The 24,049-nt window shown below is 39.1% G+C and overlaps 2 protein-coding genes across 3 annotated transcripts in view; one reads left to right on the top strand and one right to left on the bottom strand.

Moving 5' to 3' along the window:
- Positions 1–22,741, bottom strand: part of RASGRP1 (RAS guanyl releasing protein 1) — a 44,109-nt gene extending 21,368 nt beyond the window's left edge. Inside the window, exons 1-4 of one of the 2 annotated variants that reach the window (XM_065064219.1) lie at positions 22,577–22,741; positions 20,115–20,284; positions 3,250–3,355; positions 782–844 (exon numbers count right to left, since the gene is read on the bottom strand). In XM_065064219.1, coding sequence (XP_064920291.1) covers positions 782–844; positions 3,250–3,355; positions 20,115–20,284; positions 22,577–22,608 — 371 coding nt within the window. In that variant the 5' untranslated portion in view covers positions 22,609–22,741. Of the gene's footprint in view, positions 1–781; positions 845–3,249; positions 3,356–20,114; positions 20,285–22,428 lie in introns of both variants that reach the window. The other variant, XM_065064221.1, reaches the window with a different exon arrangement.
- ARHGAP11A (Rho GTPase activating protein 11A) overlaps positions 22,655–24,049 on the top strand; it is a 53,417-nt gene continuing 52,022 nt past the window's right edge. The window contains exon 1 of the mRNA XM_065064215.1: positions 22,655–22,876. The gene's annotated coding sequence lies outside the window, so the exon portion shown is untranslated. The remainder of the gene's footprint in view (positions 22,877–24,049) is intronic.

Consider the following 24,049-nt stretch of genomic DNA (forward strand, 5'->3'; position numbering starts at 1 on the left):
AAAGCACAGTATCATACTGCATTCTAGGAAGAAAGGTAACTCCATCCCAGCCAGACCCATGCATGTAAAAATATGTACATGTTGGAAAAATTGAAGTGCACATTCTTATGGATGCAGATCACATACAATACCAAAGCATTCTGTCCTAGCCAATAATCTGCTTTGTCATAATAAAAGCATCACCATTTAAAACAAATCTTACTTTTACAAACATAACTTTTACTACTTATTTCCCATTTTGTGCAAAAAAGAATTATTATATGCTAATCTATTATCAGAGTTGAATCTTTTTTTCCTCTCTCTGTCTTCTCTAAACTGAGATATCAAACTTTACTATACCTAATTAAAAAAAGAAAAAATGCAGGATCATTGCAAGTGACTAAGTAGAATTACTAAGGAGAATTACCTACCAAATACAATAAATTTTTGCTTAATATAGAAATAGCTGCCATGTCCCACTTCATTTTTAATAGACCTATACAATAACATTATACACACTGCTGTCAGTTCCTGAGCACTGTCAGTTTTCACTGCTGTTTGCGATACAGATTCACACAGACTCCGTTCAAAACAGTGACCCAACAGTTCACGTGCTGATTTCAATGGATCTGCAAAAAGTCAGTCCAGCCCTTTTGTTTAAAACTGCTAAAGGGAACCTTGAAAGACTCAAGTAGTATAGCTGCTTCTCTTTTTAAAGTCAGCTTAAGATATGCAAAAGCATTCTTATGTATGGCACATGGATAGCTGCAAACTAAAAGCTACCAAGCAAGAATATTCTTACCTCACAAAATAGCATATCTTCACACACAGCATGGAAGATTTCTTTTCTAAAGCATTAAGATAGGTAAAAAGCTGTTAAGGAAAACCACATTCATTCACATATGACATGAAATGTAACATGCTTGATACTTTCCTACCCCTAAGCAGCCAAAAACTTTCTACTGATGGAATAAAATGTCAGATTAAGGTTTTACACATGTATACAAAGTATATCTCAAGATAATGGCTATAAACTGAAAGAGATTAGACTTAGATTAGATATAAGGAAGAAATTCTTCACCATGAGGGTGGTGAGACACCGGAACAGGTTGCCCAGAAAAGCTGTGGATGCCCCATCCCTGGGAGTATTCCAGGCCAGGCTGGATGGGGCTTTGAGCAACCTGGTCTACTGGAAGGTAACTGTGCCCATGGCAGGAGGAGCTGGAACCAGATGATCTTTAAGGTCTTTTCCAAACAAAACCATTCTATGATTCTATGAAGATGGTTAGCAAAAGTTTATTTTAGATATGACTACTATGAGTAATACTGATGTAGCCGCCCAAGTACTGAGTATTGTTAAGCAACGAAATTATCCTGCTTTCTAGATGTGTTTTTTTGCAACATGCCTCAAAATTTCTAATAAAATTCATGCACTTGCACATCTCACTAAAATTTGAAACTGTAATACCAAGTTTATCAATTACTGCTTTTATGAAGAAATCCTTTTCCATTAATTACAATTCACTGGAGCTTTTCCAAAAAAGATGCCATTTTCTCTTAAACATAGCCAGTTGTACAGAATGGTAGTGAAAAACGTGAAATGGTAGTGAAAAACGTGATATGCTAACCTCACTTTTCTAAATACACAACAGTATTGATTTGACTTGCTGTGATAAATGGAAAGAAATACCCATATTTTAGTCTATTAGCCCCATAAAACATGCATTGATATTGTAGCCAATGTGTTTTGAAGACAAGGAAAATCCACTTGGAAAATGTATTATGCACATCTTCATTTTTCTTATGTAGATTACACACATATTTTCAGTGCTAAAAAAACATAACTTAAGGAAAATACCTTGTGGATCCTACCACAATCTAACTGAAATTAACTGCAGCCTAAAACTATTGCAACTGAGGGGACATACCATCTACAATTTAAGCACCCACATTAAGTGCTTAAATTAGGCTGACTATAGAAATAATGAGGTCTGAATAAGTTCCTAAATATTTTGCAGGGCCCTGAACCGAATGTCTAAAATTAGATGGCTTACAAATCATCCATAACCATTTAAAATCACTCACATAATTTAGGGGATGGAAAATGGTGAAACTGGGACATTTACAAGTTTTTTTCAAAATACAAGAGCCCAGACTATCTGATCCATTCAAAACTATCATTACCTTTCAATGTCTTTACAGGGAGCTATAGACAAAGTCAAAAATAAAGCTTGCAAAATATGCAAGTTTGAACCACTTCTCTGACCACAGAAAACATGACTTCTCAGAAATATGCAAGCAATTACTTTCTTCCATTTTCAAAGAGTGCATGAGCATGTTAAACACAACACCACACCGTAGTCGCAGCTTAGCACACTTCGTCTAATGCTTGTGGCAAGAGAAACAGCAGGACAGTCATAATCCAACACTACAGTAAAGCTCTGCTTTAAATAATGCTACTTTTAAAAGCAGTAAAATACAGAATTTAGGGGAAGAAAGGATTATCTAAATTAAAGTGTACCAAAACTGGGTGGATATACTTCACATATCAGGTATGCTTCCTGTCATGTGCTCATCTAATCAAGAGTAAACATTCTGTAGAGTTGAGAAACCAGGTAATACATTCCACAATTAAAAATTCCTAAGGTAGACTTGTATGGCCAGTATGATCTAGTAGTTTCATTGTGAAAAATCTAGTGAGCCAGAAACACACGTTTAAGTCCAGCCAGTCACCTCAAAATGGGAACAAACTGAAAGGAAAAGGTTATGATTTATTTCTGTGCATTGTACTTTTGAGTGTGTGAGTGAGAAATATTTCTTGAAAATTTTCATCTCCAGATCATATGATCAGAATATTTTTAAAATTTACACTTTTATCCTTTGCTCTTCTACTTGTATAGCGGACAGAGAAAGATAACTGAAACTTAGGCCCAGGTTCACAGTACATAACTGAGGTGCTTACATTAATCTAAGACCTGCTATATACTCTCTCCATGGACAATGGAGAGTGATTTGTCCTAGTTAAAATCTGAATTGGAATTTCATCTTTTTCTCTGTGGATCATAAGCTAAACCAACCAAACAAACAAGAAACCCCAACCCTACACCAAACAAAAATAAAGTATATAACCAAAAACTATAAAGAGCAAGTATATTGTTTAATTAGTGGAACAGTATACACCCATAGATTAAATATCCTCTACTTACCCATTTCAAAGTTGTCAAGTTATCTAATATTACCCTATCAGCAGGTAAATATTACAAAGGATATAGATCAATGAGTTTCTGAAGCATGTCTGCAGATGAGATGATAAACTGATGCATGGTCAGAATTATCTTTAGCAGCTGGTTGTTCTGACATGCATTTCCTTCTAAATCTGAAAAAAAAGAACACATATTCATACTGAAATCTTGGTGTACCTTGGTAAACAACTTGCAAGAGGCTTTTTCAGAATACTAATTCTAATCAGGCCTGTTCACCTACACTATTTCAAAGATAACAGTAACTTACTAGCTTAGGAAGTGCATCATCTTTCTAAAGAGTATAGTAACTATATTTCATCAACACGATTTGGAAGACCCTAACAAAAAAAAAAAAAAAAGTCAAGAAAAAAAGCAGCTGTGTTTCAAATACACTCAAAATATCCAGATAATAATACATGATGCTCTCAGGCCAGCAATACACTTATATGTTTAGCTTTAGGCAGATGAGCTTAACCTTTGAAACAAATCAATGAATTGTGGAGTAAAATAATTCAGTTACTGATCCACACCAGTCAGTCAGTGGCATGAGTGAACCTCTCAAACAGAATGGTGGTTTTCTTAAGTGTTTGGGGGCTTTTTGTACAACTGGCATAAACACCACCAAAATACATGCACAGGTTAGGATCTATAGCTAGACCCACATGGAATGAGATATAACGTATGCAGAAGCCCAGAGATTAACCTACGCATACTTCTTGTGGTGGACCTAAATGTCCTTCCACATTTCCTTGAACTATGTGTTACAAGGATTTCACTTGAGGAAGGTTTTTAGACTACATCTGTCTCCTGGGTCTTGTGGGTTTTTTTTTTTTCCACATTCAGAAAAGATCAAGGACATCAAATGTAGCAGGAAGTTTAAAAAAGTTTCCATTTCTGTAACAAACACAGTAGGGACAGTGTTTGTAAGTATTAATAGACAATGTTTTTCTATAGCCTGCCATGAGAGAACCTAGAGTAGTTTGAATTGGAATTAGACATCCTTTCAAACACACACAAAATATTACCTTTTTGAATAATCTTCAATACATTGTCCTCTATGAAGTTACATGTAGTCATCACTTAAAATAGCAATAACAGGAACAATATACAGAAATAATGCACAATAATGCAAAATGGAAGAGGTAGATGAAACAGTAGATTTGCAGCATACAAAATAACATCTATTACTAGAGTGGAAAAAAACAAAACAAAAAATTAGATTGCGCAACACCAAAAATGAGCGTGAAACAGCCCACTTGCAAAACAATATAATTCATGTTAGTCATTGAGCAAGATTTTCCATGCCCATCCACAGGAAGGTACCAAATGTGAAGAAAGAACCCCAGAGCCCAGGGCTTTCCTTTTGAACAAAACATTGGATCTTTGGTAGATCTAACAATGCCTGACTTCCTCTAGATTTGTCTCCTCTGTTCTTCACTCCACAATGGTCCTATTTATGCCTTTTATTACTATGCTCTCCCTGAAAGTCTTTTCCTTCTCTCCCCCACAACAATACCATAACTCCTCACTCGTACTTACAGCTGTTGGCTACACCAAAGCAATACATGCTGTGGTTGCATTGCGCTGACTGGCCAGACAGCAAATCCAATCAAACCAATGCTGGGCTCACACAGCTGCCCCTACACCAATGTGGGCACCAATCTGGGTGTCTCTCTTCTACACAAGCAATTCTTTGAGATCCCTGCCTTTCCATCAAATCTAGTGTAAGCTGGCAGACAGACTGACTCTATTTCATGCAGAGTAGATGTAGTTTAGTAGGGAGGTGTGTATCACTCAGAGTGGCCTGGATCTGTAGTTTCCAAGTGAAGTTATTGTTTTAGCTGACTGAAGCCCTGAAAGCAGAGGACATGCTGGGTGTCATATATCTGGTGTGGGTAACTTCGTTCTCCTAGCAAAAGCATAAACAGTTTGGAGGAAACTCAATAAACAGTCTAGAAATATCTTACTACAGCCAGCCTCTCAGGCAAGACAAAGAAGATAAATCCTTATCAGTAAATTATGGCAGAGTATATGTGAACACGCAGCAAGTCATTCAGCACTATTAAGCCCAGAATGAGAACTTTTTCCATGAGGTGATCTTCAACATTGAACATGAGACACCATTTTCTGAATCTATCTTCTGTAGTTACAACTTAAATTGTAAGGACCAGTTCTCCCTACAGCATTCTGGGGGAACGGAAAGTCTGCCCGTCCTACAGCCCCATAGATGAGAGCAGTATAGACCCCAAGTAACCAAAAGTTCTTGAGCTGCCTTTTGACTTATACTACAAGTTCTCAGTTTAATAGCATGAACTGAAGTTTACACATTCCTTGTTTTTGTTCTCACATAGTTTAATTCATTACTCAAAGAATCTTTCTGGGATACAAACTGCCTAGATATTACAGCAGGTGCAATGAGGGCAAAACAACAAAGTATTCAGCCAGAGAAGTGGGAAATTTGCAGAGGAAGGCTGGAATATCAGGAATCAATACTTATTCTTGCCTTTAGTATCTGGCATTTTGTACTCTTCCAGTGTCTTCAGGAAGAATAAAATTATTTGAAGCCTTGCACACAGAGGCCTGTATCAATTTTCATTCATTTTACAGAAGTTGGTGTTCTGCCAGTGCCTCCATCCAACAGCTCTTGTTTAATCAGAAAAGCAGTTCAATCTATGCTTAGCTTGGAAGCCAAATGGTTATGTGCACACATACAGCTGTAATTAAATCACCAGCTTTTCAGAAGTGCTCAATATAGATCGTCTTCAGCTGACAAAGACAGCAAATAACTCTCACGCAGTTTCTCCTCTGTGCGTATTCCAAAATCCTCTGCCACAAAACAACACAGGTACCATGTGGCACCAGGTTCCAGATTGAATTTGTCCTCTAGAAATGTCTCTTTTCCACTTTAAAAAGATGCAGAGAAAAACAGTATGTTCTGCCTACTGTTAGTGATTAGGTCAACACATGTCTGGTATAATATTGTCTTGCATAATAAAAGTGAATTTATGCTTCACAACATCCAGACCTAATTATCTCACAACAGAGAGAGACTTCATTATGACACATGCAATTATTTTGCAGACATTAAAGCACTACTAAGTTTTGTGCTATCCATTCTCTCACCCAGCTAAAAGGCTCATCTCCACAAAGGAAAACATTGTATTAGTGATGGTTTAAAAACCAGAATAAACACCCTGCTGCAAAAAAAAATCTTAAGGTTCTCAGTAAAGTTCAGCACTGAACAGCAAGCTTACATGGAATTGTAGCAGCATATGCTTTTACAAACACATGCACTATCAAATATTCAATGTTATCTTCTTGCCCAATTTTAAAAGGAAGCCCTTTTCAAGTGCATACACCATGATACAGCAAATGTTGCTAAAAAGAAAAATCTTGAGTCTGATTCCTCTTCCATTTGTGTCACAAAGTCATAATTCAAAAAAATCAGTAGAGTTAAACTGGTAAAAACAGGCCTTGGGTGAGAAGAGACTCCAGCTCAGTTTTGGTTTCAGAACTGTCATTTGGTCTTTCTCATCTCTGACCACTAGATCACTTCTTTCTGGAGAGCTAACCTGCTAAACATAGCTCTGTCTAAGGAAGTAACAAAAATTATGGTAAATTATCTCTGTGCAAATGGTGGAGCCAATAACAGGGGTTTCCTGACTCTTGCAAGAGTGTCTCTGAATGCCTTTGCAGCATTCTCTTGAACCTCCAGCAGTTTGTTTTAAAACTTTGAGACTCCTTTTCACTTCCGTTTGTGTACCTGTTTCTAACCACACACCCCGCTGCGCGAAACCCACTGAGTGAATACTAAATACAGTGCAATGGGTGTGTTTCAGTTAGTCAATTTACCTTAAAGAAAGTTGCAAAACATTGCATAAGCCTTAGCTTTGTTGCACTGCATCAAAATGCAAAAAATCCACTGGTTACATGCTTTTCCTCCTGTAAATGTCCTTATTGTATAATACTACGATGTTTTAATAAATATTCTCTGAAATAAACAAGTAAGCAGGAGTTGAATATACTTTTCCAGTCTTAACTACATAAGTGAATGAACAAAGACATTTAGGGCTAAATATTTTATTATCTATGCAGTAACACAAAGCCACTAAAAGTTACGACTACTAAAGTTTTACCACATACGTGAGACTCAGAACACACAAGGGTAAGAACATCCTAATCTAGGCCCATCAGGCACCCTATTGCATGACCCATTTGGTGGCCCCCTGTAGTCCGTGATTTAGAAAAAACTTAAGTCTCACTTGTTCCACAAATAGTTGAAAGAATCAAAGCACTTGAAAGCCAATAAGCGAGGCTTTAAAAGCAAACTGCCTGATTTTCACCAGGTCCTGATGGCTACCAAGCCTGTGGAAAACATACTTAACAGAAACAGTATGCTTAATAGACAAGATCATTGTACTGAGAACTTCCCACTCACGAGCACAATGATAAGGCAACAGGAAGAATGCCAAGGATGTTTTAACTGAACTGAATTTTGCAAGAAAGAAAACTTAAGTTTTCTAAGTCTAAGAGGCCTTTATTTCATAAGTTTTGTCTTTATTTCATAAGCAGGTTCCAACTCCATCACCTAGTGTTCCATTTGAAATTAATCAGAAGTGAATCACAGCTCACTGACATCACATGATCAGTGACTAAGCTACTAAGAACATGAATAACTTTTTGTAAACTCCTTAAGTCTACCCGTGGTTATCAAAAAGTAGCATCAAAAACAATGAAATGGCAGAAAGCATCAAGCAACTGCCAGGCAATGTCACGAAGTGCAAAGCTGAAGGTCCTGGGTTGCTGCTATACTGATGTGCTACACAGAATTCTTCAAAGTGCTTTTTTTCTGGTACCTTAAAGAAGACAGTGTGAGGATGGTATTATAAATGTCTGCAAAGATTATTAAAGCAGCACATGATCTGAAAACTGGGGAAATTGTTGCTGTTAAGGTCTCAAAGACCTTGATGAAACACACAGACATGTATGAGACATGGAAGTACATGTGGGAGTCCATGCTAGAGTTTAGTGACTGCACTGAAACACCCATAAGTCAATGTCTCTGCACAACATGCAAGGTACAGTACTACAAGAGAACCTTAGAATGTCTAAAAGAAATTTAAATAAATGTTTCATGAGTATTTCATTAGTGCATCCTGGAACTACCCTTCACAAATAGGAAATGCTCCGTTCCTCTTCAGCTTAAAACTTACACAACACACAATAGTCTTCTTACTACACGCTTACTATTGCCACATTGAAATTTGGTACCCTATAACAGAGGTAGGCATCTAACTCTGTTAATTAAATTGATCACATTTGGTCAGAATCAGATTCATAAGAAGCCACCATCCTGCTCATCAGTTATGACACCATCACTGAGTGTCAGTGTCCTGGTTTTGTCTGGGATAGGGTTGATTTTCTTCCCAATAGCTGGCATAGTGCTGTGTTTTGGATTTAGTATGAGAATAATGTTGATAAAACACGGATGTTTTAGTTGTTGCTAAGTAGAGCTTATACTAAGTCAAGGGCTTTTCAGCTTGCCAGGCTCTGCCAGTGAGGAGGTTCACAAAGAACCTGGGAGAGGGCACAATCATGACAGCTAACCCAAACTGGCCAGAGAGATATTTCATACCATATGACACCATGCCCTGTATATAAACTAGGAGGAGCTGGCCAGAGGAGGAGGGGTTACCACAGCTCAGGAACTGGCTGGGTATTGTTTGATGGGTGGTGAGCAATTGCACTATGAATCACCTGTTTTATATATTCTATTATTATTATTATTTTCAATTTCTGTCCTATTGATTTATCTTTATCTTAACCCGTGAGGTTTACCCTTTTTCTGATTCTCTCCTCCATCCCACTGCAACGGTAGTGAGCAAACAGCTGTGTGGGGTGTTTAGCTGCCTGCCAGGTTAAACCACAACGGTCAGCAAGCAGATTCAACTTAAACTAGGGGGTTTACTTTTTGAGTTGGAAGTAGCCTTTATTTTTCAGTGACAGCTGAATGCTCTGTTGACGGCAGAAATCAGAGCTAGAAGCTAATGTACTCTATTCCCCTGCTCCAATGCAGAACAAGCTTCCTTGAAGACAGTATGCTTCAGAACCAGTTTAATTTGTTGTTAAAATTCAACAGCTACAAGAATTTCGCAGCCTCTATAGGTGACTTATTCCCATACTTCAGAATCTTCATCATTGTTGAGTTCTCCTTACTGTCTAAGCAAATACTTCAGGCAACTTCGGCAGCTTTAAACCCATTATGCCTGGCCCCTAGCAGACAGAATAAACATTCTCTTTCCCTTTCTAACATATTTTCTTTATTTAAGGATTGCTTACATTACCTCTTTTCTGAGCTAGGAAACATCAAATCTGTCTTTTTTCTTTTTTTCCTCAGAAACCAGGTCTTCTAGATCTCTGTCCAACTTTAGTGTCCTTTTCTGAACCCTCTGCAGCTTGCACCTTAATGAAGCAAACCTGAATATAGTACTCCACAGGAGGTCTTAGTGTCAGAGTCAGAGTATTATTTTTAATGTCTTGTACATAATACCTTTATATATTTTTTTTTATCTAGGTAAATGTACATATATAGTGTGTATATATATATATATGTACACATAAAAATGAGCACACACATCTCTCTTATCTCCTTAGAGTTTCTGCGGTGGTACATTAAGTCTTTTTCAGTTTCAAAATCCATCTTCACATTTAGATCCTTTTCTACAGAAATGCTGGATACCAACGACTCTGTTGTACTCTTTTTACAACTGATCACCCTAAGTGTAGAACTTCGTGGCTGTCCTCAGTGAATTTTTCTTTATTTCAGATCATTATTTTAAGTACTTAATATCTTCCAGAAATAACATAAATGAATTACAATGTCCTTATAAAGATGACACACTAATTAAGTAAAAGCATGACTGCTTTAATTTTAGGTGCAGAAGAAAGCAGGTGGAATCCTGAGCTCTCCAGCTTACATTTACATCTATACAGGATGCTGGTGTTCCCTCTCATGCAACAAGATGCTATAATTATTAGCAGAGAGCATGAAAATACTCAGGGAATTACACTAAAGTGTTTGGGTTTTTTTAATTGGCTTATTGTCCACACATGCTTGTAACTATTGAGTCATACATAAACTTATTTACACAAGTAATTGGTCTAAGAAGGAAAAACCTCCAAAATTAAAATGAGAAGACATCAGTATTTTTCAAGGAGGAAAGAATCACACTACTTTGTGATTCTGCACCAACAGAACCCTAAACAAGCCACGTAAACACAGGTGTTGGAAGAAACCGTATAAACCTGACATTTCTCTAAGCCTTCAAACTCCCTGCAGAATGGGGTGGGGGGAACTCACTGCTGTTCCTCCAAGTACTCATTAACAATGCACATATATCCAAGACACAAGTGAATCTAATATGCATCCAAAAAGGATAATAAGATTGTTCTGTGTGAGGGTAGGGAACATTAGGGGAGAAAAAACCTCAAGGGAAAGCCATTACCCTCTCTCAGAAACAGCTTTTGGAAAGCTACATCTTGCAGAAAGAGCTCTGGGTGGGTAACTCTTTGAGACAAAAACAAGAAGATAAAAGCTCTTGTCAAGGGGAAATGGGATGATTTTGAGAAATTAAAATGTACTTCGAGAGAAACCAAATGAGGTGTGGGTGGAAAGCATTCCATTAGTCTTGAAAATTCAGATCAAGTACACAGAACAAGATAAAAACTTAAGACCCACACACACACACATTGTTCTACAGAATGTTTAAAATATTGATTTCAGCAAACTTAGATGGGAACTTTTAAATCAAATAGTCTTTTTTTTTTTTTTCAAGTTCTACAAAACATAACTTGAGCATTCACGGTTTTATCAAAGCTGTAAATCATGATACTGGAGCCATATGCAACTTTTGAGCTGCAGGCAACTTTTTAATAATTCAAGTGTAATGCCTGGCAACATGGCTGTGCTGGCATAAGCACTGATGGATAAAACAAACAAGACTCCCAGAACAGAGTCAGAAACTTCCAAGGCCTGTATTTCTATCTGACCACTGAACCCAGCTGCTTGCTTAGCACTTACTCATCCCACAACTGCAGTGTTTTATAATAAGCTTCTCTCTAACTGTGTGACTGGAGCAGCCAGTCATCAGATGCAAGGAAGCATGATGTCAGCCCCATCCCAAGTTTCAAACTGTAATGGACCAGCAGACATGAAAGCTGCTTTCCTCTCCGGGACTTGAAGATGTTGCAGATTGCTTAGATCCCTGTTCCCAGCCTTGATTTTCATTACTGGCGCATACTCCAACTCTACTCCTGCTCTAATATTTCTGATTTACTGTTTCAGGTTTCCCTCTCTCACATACCTCAGCTTCCTAGCTGTTGCTCTAATTTCTGGATATATTTCTGGAATTAGTGTTTACACATGCCCTGGCAAACTAGCTTCTAACCCAGCAGTTGTGGCATGCCTTCTCACACTGCCCCACCAGCAAGTAGGCTGAGAGTGGGCAAGAAGCTGGGATAGGACATAACCAGGACAGCTGACCCCAGCTGACCAAAGGGATACTCCATACCTTATCATGTCCTGCTCAGTAGGAAAAACTGAATGGAAATTTGCTGGGGCTGCCATTACTCAGGGACTGGCTGGGCATCAGTCAGCTGGCAATGAGCAATTAGGCATTTTCACATCACATGTTTTTCTTGGTTTTGTTTGGGTTTTTTTATTTTGTAAAATTTTGTCATTGTTGGTTGTTTGGTTTGGTTTTGTGTGTGTTTTTGTTGGTTTTTTGCTTGTTGGTTTGGTTTTTACTTATAAAACTGTCATTATCTCAACCCATGATTTTTCTCACTTTTTGCCTTCTGATTCTCTCCGTCACCCCTCTGAGGGTGGGCTAAGCGAGCAGCTGTATGGTGCTTGGCTGGTGGCTGGAGTTAAACCACAACGGTTCACCCTTAGACTGAAATATCTATTGTTCACCACAGACCAAAAAAAACAAAGTTTCGAAACCCCCCACAGCTTCAATCCAAACTTAAAACATACCTAATCATCAGGTAGCATTATCAAATATCTGCAGACAGAAGAAACTCCCCAGTTGCTGATTCAAGCTACCTGCAGTATGCCAAAATTTCAGAGAAACATTCCCACATGTGCTCAAGTGTAAGCTTTATTTGCCCCATTGTATCAGTTGGTCTAGAAGACAGCAAAAGTCCCATGCCTCCTAAGTACTAGGGCACTTCTTAATATTATTAATAAAGGTATATGATAAATTTATATGTTATTCAACCTAAATAAATACTTTTTTTTTTTTTTATGTATACATTTAAAAGAATAACACTGTATACTGGAGATCAACATTAAGCACAACTGGTTCTCCTGGAGGAAGGGAGAAGACAATCCCACCCAGACCCAAAGTCAGTATTTTAAAGGTGAATCTTTTTCCAAAAAAAAAACGTTAAAATATAAAATAAACTCTTGACATCTCACACTATTGCACTCTGCCAGAGGAGTTCCTTATGTCAAAAGAAAGATATTATGACATCTCCCTAAATGATCTTTAATCACAATATAGGTGGCAGGAGGCACTGAATTTTTCTTAATGTGACCTCTTTATATGTTTGAGTATTAAAACTGCAGTGTTTGGGGGTTCCTAAAGTCATCTGCAACCCAAGTAAAACCTTAATAGCTCCCAACAGGTACTCTCCTCTCTTTGCCTTTTGCCAGCTGTTGCACTTGCAACTTCTTACCTCAGTAAGGGGGGAAAAAAGTAGTATCATGTTTGGAAAATTATCTTAGCTTTTCATCTCTAGCCTGTCTTGCATATCAGAAAGATCCACTGAACTATGTAACAGTCTAAGGGAAGACCCTTCTTTTTCAGATTTTTTAAAAACACTGAGAGACTTCATGCTAAAACACACACAAACCAAACCAAATAACATACAAAGTAAAATGTACAGGGAAACCTGAAGAACTACTGACTTATTTCTTGTTTCAACTTCATACATAGATTGAGAGGAACAAAGAATTAAATTCACACAACGTTATCAGGAGAATGAATAATTTTATACTGCTATCTAAGCTTTTTTGCTTTGCTAAATAAAAGTTATATTTTTTTTTCTGAAGTTATATTTAGAGGTATGAAGACAGAATTTTCTTACATGTGCCTATGGTAAATATAAGTAAGCGGGAGACTGCTTTATATAGCAAAAAGCTTAAGTTTTCTTCATTATCTTTTAGTACTTATTTCTTGACTTTGGAAAATTATATTGAAAAGATTGAAGTCAAGCTAGCTAAATAGAACTTTAAAATATAGATAAAGATATCTAAAGTTTCTTCTCTTTGGGAAATTTTTTTTCCACAGACATCAGGCTAAAAAAGAAACCTATTTTCATTTTGGTACAATCACAATTAACTTTAATAGTTAGCTAAACAGCACTTAGTATTCTGCAGAGCAGTAACTACTTTTCTGTTCCCACAATGTCATGCATTCTACAGAGCAGTAATGACTCTTCTGTTCCCACAATGTCATTAATTGATCATTAGCATAGTTTCTGTTGCCAAGCAATACTAAAGTTTCTGCACTGTATTTGACCAAAGTGCACCCATATTACTTAACACACAATGATCAACAACATTTTAATATGGAACAACACCATGAACAAAGTGTAACTACTTTTGAGGGGACTGGAGACCTCAACATTCAGCCTGGGCTTTGGGGGTGAGGGGTGGAAACCTGCAAGTTTGGGGAGCATGGGGTAACAACAAATGACTGTTCAGGAAAACTGAACAGAAAAAAAGTAAATGAACAAAGTTGCCTTCTGTGGGTGTGCATATGCCTTGAAAGATGTAACTGCTTTTGAGTCAGAATTCCATGGTAGAATTTGATATATGGTAAATTGGGTAAAAGGATAAACTCAGTACTTGAACTGTGATCGTTTTACTAGTTATTGTATAACTAGTCTGGAAGAATATACTTAAGCATAGAGTGCTTTTTTCTAGATAACCAAAAGGGGAAACACTGGATAAAACTCAGATTTTCTGTATTTCAGAGGAGAAGATGGCTACTGTTATCCTAATGATTTCATTGTTTGTAAAATGGATGCAACAGTTTCCGGGCTCTCAAAGAACTCATAAGACTCAATATATTTTTGCATGATATTGATACAAAAGTGAGCTATAAAAATGTTATCAGTTCACAGGACTAGACAGCTCTGCTAATGTAGCTACTTTTTATTCTAGAAAAAGTTAACTGTTATTAACTCGTACAGTCTTCGGCAGCTAGCACCTAAGAGGCAACCAGCACCAGCACCTTTGCCAGATTTCTGTCAAAACAATTCCATAGCATCTTTCATCCAGATCAACCTGGAAGTGGTTTCCAGCATTTCTAAGGTTTGTTTACAAACATCTCACTTCATCACATGTTGAGGCAACAACACTGCAGAACAATTTACATCACAACCTACTCTTAGACCTGGCTATCTAAGAGTTTTACAACCAGTAGAAGTAGCAAATTGCACTAGGTTCACGTAAATTCTATTAAGAACATTGCTAATCTTTGAGGTTATTATATTTTAACTTCTTTGAAATATAGTAGCCATGGGTTTAATTTTTTTTTTTACTTGAAGATTGACATAGTAGTATAAACAACTAACTCTATAGCAAACAGTTAATCATGGCTGAGCTTCCACATAGAATTATACTACATGCTTTGGGAAATATTTTGATTGCTTTCTTAAATCCAATTACTTACATTTCTCTTAAGAAAGCAGACACAGGGACACTGCATGGTGACATGCATTTAAAGATGATGTTTCATGATTTCTTTTTTCCACTGAGCACACTCATGTAGCAACTGAAGTGCCTGAATTGCCAGATAAGCATAGGTTTTCTGTGTGCTACAGTAAACATGTTTATAGTACTCAAATGTAAGAGGTGAATGAATAAGAGATGATGCTCAAAAGTTAAGAACAAAAGTACCTTCATAATATTAAAATGTTGACATCTTAGTGATTTCTCAGCTCTTAAATGTCCCTCAGACATTTTCAGGAAGCCACAAGTGTTTGTATAAATTTTAACTTTCAAGTGCGCTCTTGGAATCATTTGTTTGGTAGTTCTAGGTAATGTTTATGAACTTTACTGCAGACAAAGCAAGGAGACAGTAAATTGACAGTATGCCAAACATGCATTTTTTTCCCAAAAGGAACAATTTTTAAACACCTGTAAAAATAGTTCAAACAAAACTTTTGCATGAGCAAGGAAAAGGCCTTCAGACTCTACATGGTCTAACCTCGAATGCCTGTGAAAATAGTTCATCGAATCTTTGAAAGGTGTATTTCTTTAAAAAAATAAGCACACTTAAACTTTAGTGCAGATTAGAAAAAAAGGTACATTTATCAAACAAAGACCATCAAAGGAAAGAAACAGGGACCTCTTACCATGCACAAACATATAGTGAAGATACAAATGGAAAAAAATATCTGCTAGAATAGAAACTGACTTGCTAACACATCATCAGAACATCAAGCTCACAGTAGCATGAGGATAGCCTAGAGTGAAAAGTGTTATGAACAATTATTATTTCATTTCTATAATTAGCAGATCTACAGAAAACAAATGAAGATATCTAGTGAACTGAACACTGCTAATACATTTTTCCTCTCTGATCTGTAACACTTTCTGGACTAAATTTATGTTAACGTGCATTTATGCAGTCTTACAAAGGTTAATATAAGAACAACTAGCAAAAATCAGGGCTGTGTGGCTGTGTTACTAAGCGTATGTTTTCTGTGTTCTACTGAACTGTCAGCATTAAGTAGTTAATACGGCTGTGGACCGGCAAGGTAGACCCTACCCTGTTGGTTTCAACAGCAAAGCCAAGAGGGTGTCTTTACAACTAGCAACAGAGTAAGAGACAACGCCATACTGACTTTCAGAGAACTGTCTGCCAGTCAAAAATACACTCTTTTCCAGGCATTTTATATACTAAAAACATGAATGCAGAGGGTTAAAGTCACTGTTCTACTTACAATGCCACTCCAGAATCACCTGGAGTGATGAACATTTAATTTTCCCCTTATGGCATTTCTGTTCAAAACTAGAAAATGAGAAGTTTCACTGAATCTAACTTTTCTACAGCCTTCTAGTCTTTTTAATCATTTTACCTCCTGCTCTTCCTGTCTATGTGCTCTCCTCTCTTCTTTGATTTCTCTTTTTCTCCACTTCCCTATTATGACTTCTCTTTCTATCCACACCACCACTTTTTCATATTTAAAAGCTATTATCGGCTCCATTTATATGCTACAGTTCATCTTCTTTTCTAAGGCAACCACAGGTGATGCATTACTTGTGCTCTACAGCTCTTCTTGTCAATCCAGATCACAGCAGTAACAGCATCCAATAGCTACTGACAACGTTGAGAGGTCTTCCAAGTCATGTAGAACATGTTTTGAACCACTGTCCTATATAACCAAATCTCTTCTCTTTAAACTGAGGAGAGTATTTTCAAGTCTCTGTGAGTTTTCTCCTAATCTCCAGATCAGTATTTCTTTCTAAAACACTTACTGCCTTCAGTCTCTCATCATACTGTTTTTCCTGAACTCTTGCTCCAGCTTACATCCTGGCTTTTCTGTTGCCTTTACTTTGGGCAATTATCATAATTTGCTGGATGATTTATCTTACCCATCCTGATGCAACCTTTCATGGGACTTGAAGAAACCTCTACTTTCAGCATCTCCTTCTCATCATGCTACTGAATAAACACTGGTGTAATGCTGATCTCTCAGATGTAGTGATCATTTACATGACTTCACACTACCTCATATGACCCTCACTGCTTCTGTCACTAAAGCATGTACCTGTCATTCATCAGTTCAAACTAAAGAAGACCAAATTTGAGAGGTGAAGAGCACACACACTAATCATCCCAAAGTAGATGTTTCAGTTAATTACACTGAATAAGCTTTTGGTCTTTTCTGAGGAAAAAAAAAAATAAAAAAGGTGCCTCCAAATTCATTACTTTTGGAATTAGCAGATGCAACACCACCATTTTAATTCATAGTATTCTGTCCACATTCTAGCATCATCTTCTATCCAGCATTGCTGTAGACCCATAGAACACATCACTAGCTCCGTGATCCAATCTTTGTTCCCCACCTCCCTAGTACAGGTTTTGGATTAACTTGGCTCTCTGAACAAAAGTTGTCTTTCTACAAAACATTCTGGAATCCATTTACAACACTGTGGCAAAGCTTAGCCTTCTCACTCTTAGCTTCAACTTAGCATATCCCCCTTTCTCATTTTTCCTCTTATCCATACTGTAAGATACATAACTACCTTGTATTCCTCACAGCTGTGAATGTGTATTAATTCTTAATACTTTCTCAGTTAGACCTTCTTGCTATATCCTCTACATGTATGGCAAAAGGCTGACAACTTCTCCTTACACACCATTGTTGACAGCAGATTCTCTAACACATCATTTGCTTTTTCCAAACTTGTATAATTGAGTCCAGGAACAAACTCAGCTGCATACCTTTAACACAAACTGTGTTTGTAATTGTACACATAATATTAGCAAGTGCGGTATAATATTAACATGATGAAGTATATATTCTGAAATGTGATACATCATCATCTATCGAGTACCTATTGTTTTCCTTATGTCTAGATAGCAAATGAATCAAGGGCTTTTTCCAGAAAGTAAACTTAAAATATACAAAGGAAAGCTGTGCTTATGTCTTGGTGGTTTCTGTATTTTTAGTTTTGAAATAAAATTAGCTCAGCTCAAAATAACGAATTTCTAGACTAATATACAAAATATTAGAGGTCAGCACATCTAAGACTGAAGATATAATGTCAGTCTTAATAGGATTATTAGAGTACAGGGTAACAGCTTTACTTTAGTACTATGCTTGGGAAGAAACTTGGTTTCCTTATAACCATTCAGCAACTGTGCTTTTTCCCCACCATTTTTCTCCCTATTCCCATCCCTCCTCAGATTCCCAGGTCCAAGTTTTTTCCATCTCTTCCTTTTGGAACAATGGTGTGAACAAACTTTGCACAGTGTTTTTGTTGGTAGCTACAAGAACCTTCTTTAAGGAACTTCATTAAGTAGGTCATCTATAGTTGTAATAGTTGCACTTCACCATTTAAACACCCTACTGGGAAATTCCAATATAGCTTAAAGTACATGCATAATGTCACACAAAATGTACAAATAGAAACATTACTACTAATTGCCCAATGAAGCATTTAAACTGCAGCACACACCGTAATTCTAGCAGTCCTTAGTGAGTCTAAGATTATATTTGCAGATGAACTACAATTCACTTTGCTGGACCTACATATCACTTGTCAAAGTTCAAGAAAATCCTATTTAGTGGACTATGGTAAATTTTCTAAACAAAGTATGAAATCCTTTAGAAAGATTCACATACATATATAGGCGAACTAAACAGGAACACTTGCTTTTCTTTGTCACTGTAGCCCTTATAATATATGGATGCTCAGGAATCCGAGAACACATAGCCATGTGCATGCTGACATACACAGAGTATTAAAAAAGTATTAAAACAATTAAGATAACAATAATCTGCCACTTGGGGTTACCCCTGCACTACCTGAAATCAATCACCATAATAATTTTACTAGGTTTTTACAATGTTACAATTCTAATACCTTTTTTTCTTTTCATAAAAATGTGGACACATTAAAACTGGTCAGGTAGTCACAATATTAAAACTGTATGAAGGTCTTACACAGGCTTTAGATGCCTTATCTCACTCCCAGTGAAACAAAGCTTACAAAAATATGAATCAACATTTGTTTAGAATTAAGATTTTATAGCAGTTAAGTGGATATGTTCTTTACAATAATTAAATTGAGAAGAAAAGAAGCTGAAATGACATGTTACTGACAATTACATATTTCATCAACTTCTCGCAGACATGCATTTCTCTGCACATGCTGATTAGAAGGCTTTAAAGTTTAAAAAAAAAGAGCATTTCTAATGAATGTGAAAGATTAGTCACTGTTCATACAGTATTTATGTGCTGTATCACTAGATCAGCACTATGTGTTACTATTTAACTATATAGATAAATTATTTCAGAGCTTAGCAGGTGTTCAAGTACATTTATTTTCTAAGGACTACTCTACAACTAAGAATTTGCCTCATGCTTTAGGAACAGTTCATAGCACTGAAAGACACAACACTAATGAACAGATGCACTACTTACAAGAAAATTATTCATTGAGTCTCTTCAGTAAAAACATGTTTTAATAATACAAAAAGAAACACATTTACTAATAAAAAAGCTGGAAAAGGAAACTAGGGATACAGGGCTCACGCAACAGTCGTACTTGGCCACATATTTCAATTTTTATTGTAAAAAGACAAATAGATAACTGATAGGCTCAAAGAGGCATACAGTTGTGATTTTTGTTTGCATTCATTCATTTTTTGAAAGAAGCAACTTTAAATCTATACTGATAATCCAAGAAGCAATCCAATGTTATTTCACGTAGTTTAAAAATAGCCCTGCTCATTTCAAAATGTTTAGTATAAATACATTGTTCACAAACATTACGAGAATATTGCTGCAATATGCAAAATATACTAATTACTTGTTAAAATTTACAAATCGGTATTTGAAGGAACAACAAAAAGTATACATAGATGACTGGAGTTCGTCTTATTCTCTCCAAAAAGAGCAGCATTCACATTAATCTCTTATCATATATTACACACATTTGCATAAACAGATCCACAAACCTATAAAAATATGTGGTCACCTACAGTGTAGAAAATTCTTTCTACTCCACTAATAAATCAATGTAATTCACGACTAAGGTATCTGAATGTAGCCAGGACAGAAACAAAAAAAACTCCAGACACTCACCAAAAGACTGAATGCAGGTTTCAAGAAGATCTTCCAAAGTGGCCCCTTTGGCTAAGTGCCCCAGTGGTACCATCGTGCCCTGGGTGAGATTTGAAAGGCTGGGACAATGACTGATCTGCTTCAGCTCAAGCGCTGGTTCAGGGGCAGTGCTGCATGCTTGGGCAGGTTGCCTGAAAGAAAGCACAACAGTGAAGTAAATACAAGAAGATTCAGGGGTAAATTTTACACTACATGGGAAAGGAGGAGAGATTTAAAGGGCAATTAACTCCCTGTGCTGAAAGATGTAACCCTCCCACTTAATACGCACACCAAAGAGACTGTTCAATAAATGACTTTTTTTTTTTTGGTATAAATGTGGATTGTAGAGCACACTGTTACAGAGCTCCTTGAATGACCTGTCAAGATTACCAAAGTCTTGTTTCTTTGTTGGGGGTTTATGTTTACATTACAATTTCAGCACAAGCATACAAACCCCTCAAACTAAATAACAAGAATATCGTTATGCAGTAAGCTACCACCACATATTTCTGTGCCCACTCATAGTAAAGGAGAAAAAAATTATAAAAAATTATAACTATAATCAAACTATAACTATAACTATAATCTACTAAGTTGCTTTAAAATTGCATACATGACTAAATTAGTGTCTTTAATAGCAAAGTTAAAAGAGACCAAAATAAAGCACACACCTAGTTTTACGCTTGTATTTTCGTCATATAATAGCTTAGATTTAAATAATGTGTATGTTTACAGATAATATTAAAGGCCATTCACTGTTTGCATACAAGTTCATAATTTTGCATGAAAAAGTAAATAGGCACATTTTTGTATTGATGAAGAGTGCTGAAATGCTTTTGCCTGGAAATAACAGGAACCACTTCAAAATCTGACTGGAGAGTACAACCGTACAGTTCACAACACAGTAACAACCACTGATGTTTCAAAGAAACTTGGGTTTATTGCAGGAACAATTTACACTCCAGAGACTTCCTAAAGAAGTGACTCCAGTATCTTTGAGATGCTATCTTAAGCTTTCATACAACTTTTCTTGGAATGCTATGCAAGAGTCTATTAATAAATTGACAGTCCTTTGAAGAAAAGGCATAGAAATGTATTCAGTGTGCATATTATATACAGATAGGGCCAGTAAAGACACAAACATCTCCATATGGAGATGTCCGTTCCTGGACAAAGTTGGAATTACACAAGTCTTATGAAGACAGACTGGACCCTATCTCATTCCAGCGAATATTAAGCCTCATCTTACATTTCTGCTGGGAAAGCCACAAAACTGCACATGATGTCACTTACAAGCAAACACTGGCCTCAGGACTCCATAGTTCCAAAGTCAGGAAAATAGAAGCCTGACCCTGAAGAGGTAGCGACCATCACTCAGCTCCGGCTTAGCAAAGCTGACAGCGGCTATGCAAAGAATGTTCCCTTCCCCCTTTCTCTAAATTTCCCTCTTAACTTTGTGATCCGACTTCCTGTTCTCATATAAGAGAGCAAGGGTCAGATCAGTTTTCAGGGTTTTCTTTTTACAGGCTTGAAACCCTCTCCTAACTTCATTCCAGCACCTCCTCAACGCAGGGCAGATCCTAGCAATGCAGTAGTAATAAAGTAGGAGTTACGCAGAAGATATTTTAGGTCTTGGCAACAGAGCATAGAAACATCAAGGTGTCCACACCCCCAAAAAGTTTACAATAACACTGTGGCCGACTTGGCAACACTGGGTAGGCAAAAGTCGGCCGGTGACACATCGGAAACTAATAATTCATTAGGACAGATCCCCTTGCTTGACATGAAAAATAGATTAAAGCTGTGAGGGGGGGGGCGGTGTTCGTACACCCTGCATTTCCCCTGCACGTTGTATGGCGGAGAGGAAGAAAGCACACAGAAACGGCCGTCAGTCCGTGAACTGACACTCGGGGCAGGCGGCGATTCCCCGGCGAGCAGGGGGCAGGCTCACTCCCCGGTTCTGGCCCCTCGCTCGGCGCCTCCCGGCAGGCCCCCGGCGGTGCCGCAGGTAACCGGAGCCCGGGCGAGGGCCGAGCCGCCCCTCCCGCTCAGCCGTCACCCTTAAACCGTAACGTGAGGTTCTTTCCAGTAGGTACTGACCGACTTTCCCGGCGCACACTTGTACTCAAAAAGCTGAAAAAAATCCTCCGTCCACCACTCCCTCCTCCGCTCCTCTTCCCCTCTCCTTCCCATCCGGCCCCCGCCGAGCCCCAGCCACCCTGACGATCGTTACCGCACCCCACGGAAGCCCACGCCAGCCCCGCCGCGGGTCCAACAGAGCGGCAGCACATCGCACCTGTCCCCACCGCCCCGGGGGCACGTCAAGCTCTTGGGCTCGGCGCCGTGTTGTCCCGAAAGCCGCTGCTGCCGACCGCAGCCTGCCCCGCGGCGAGCCACCGTCCCGCCGCCGCCGCAGGAGAATAAAACAGCAACGAGGAACTCACTGGTTTTCTCTCCTCTTCCCTAAGGTTCCCATGTCGGTGCCAGCCGCGGCTCCGCCGCCCGGCTCTGCCAGCAGCGCGGGGAGCGGGGCTACGCGGGGCGGAGGCGGCCGGGGAGGGCAGCGCAGCCCCGCGCATCGCCTCCTCTCGCTCCCCCTCTCGCCTCGGAAGGAGTCTGAAACCAGTTCAAGTGGGGCAGCGGCGGCAGCCGCCACCCGTGACGAGCGCAGGCGAAGATCTTATCAGCAGGAGGAAGTACTGAGCTACTGGGCTGCTCTTCTCTGAAGCCACCGGATTTACCAGGTACTGAAACGGGCTCTCCTGCTCACACTGCCTGGCTCAAAAGCGGCCGCAACTTTTTCCAGGGCGCAACTTCGGCAGGGCAGGCCCTCCCCCGCTGGGGGAGCCCCCTCCCCACGGCGACCTGAGACTCCGGGGCTCACGCGTGCCTCACAGCAGCCGGCACGCCGCCGGAGTGCGGCCCCGCTGACCGAGCACAGCCGCTGCCGGGCACCTGCCAAGGCTGTGCCGGGGCGGGGCAAGAGCAGCTAAGCTTTTGGGCAAACCCCGGCCGCATCGCAGCCGCACCCACATTCGCCGGTAACAGCGCTGGACGCTGCCAGGCCCGTCTGGTCCCCCAGGGCTACGTGACTGCGCCCTGGACACGCGCGCGCTGATTGGCTGGCTCGCCAACGGCCGACGAAGTGGAGGGGGGGCGAGGTAGTGTGGGATGTCGGGGGGGCTCCTCCGCGCCGCCACCTGCGGCCACAGACGGGGTTGTGGGGCGAGCGCTCGCGGTGGCGAATCGGTCCGCAGGCGGCGGTCGGTATGGGTCCCCTCCGTAACCAGCGCCGGGGCCTCAGGAGAGGCCTGACTGACGGGAAGGTGCAGCCCCCGTGGTACACACAGGTGGAGGTGTCTGCACGATGCTGAGGTGGGGGCACAAAACTGAGACACCCACATTGACGATTATTATTTTAAAGCTTCTGTGCTTATTAGTACTTTATGCTGTCCAGGAGCAAGAAATGACGACCCCCAGTTGTTTCCATGGACCTGGTATCATAATTGCAAGTTTCTGAGAGGTCTTCCAACTCAACCTTGACAACTCCTTCACTTCTGAAGAGAAATGACCAGGCAGAAAATCTGAAAGGGCAAATTCACCTCTTGTCCTGTAACTTACAGTTTGACCAAGTCATCTTTGTTGAGAAATAGGCTCAACAGAGCAGTACAAAAGTACTGGGTCACAGAGCAGTTGCTGCATTGTCAAGAGCTTATTTTGAGAGCTCAGTTTATGTTCCTAAAAATTACTTAGGTATCGTAATGCTACTGTGCCTCATACAAAGATCCAGACAGGCTTCACAGACTGTTTCCTCAATTTTGAGACTAACTGGTAGGGTTCAGGTATTTGAAGAATTCTCTGCCAACAAGCAGGGAACATTTCTCTTTAGGTCTCCAAAATGATTAGTTTTGCAAAGG

The sequence above is a fragment of the Columba livia genome, chromosome 5 (genome assembly GCF_036013475.1).
Source record: "Columba livia isolate bColLiv1 breed racing homer chromosome 5, bColLiv1.pat.W.v2, whole genome shotgun sequence".
In the NCBI taxonomy this organism is placed as follows: domain Eukaryota; kingdom Metazoa; phylum Chordata; class Aves; order Columbiformes; family Columbidae; genus Columba; species Columba livia.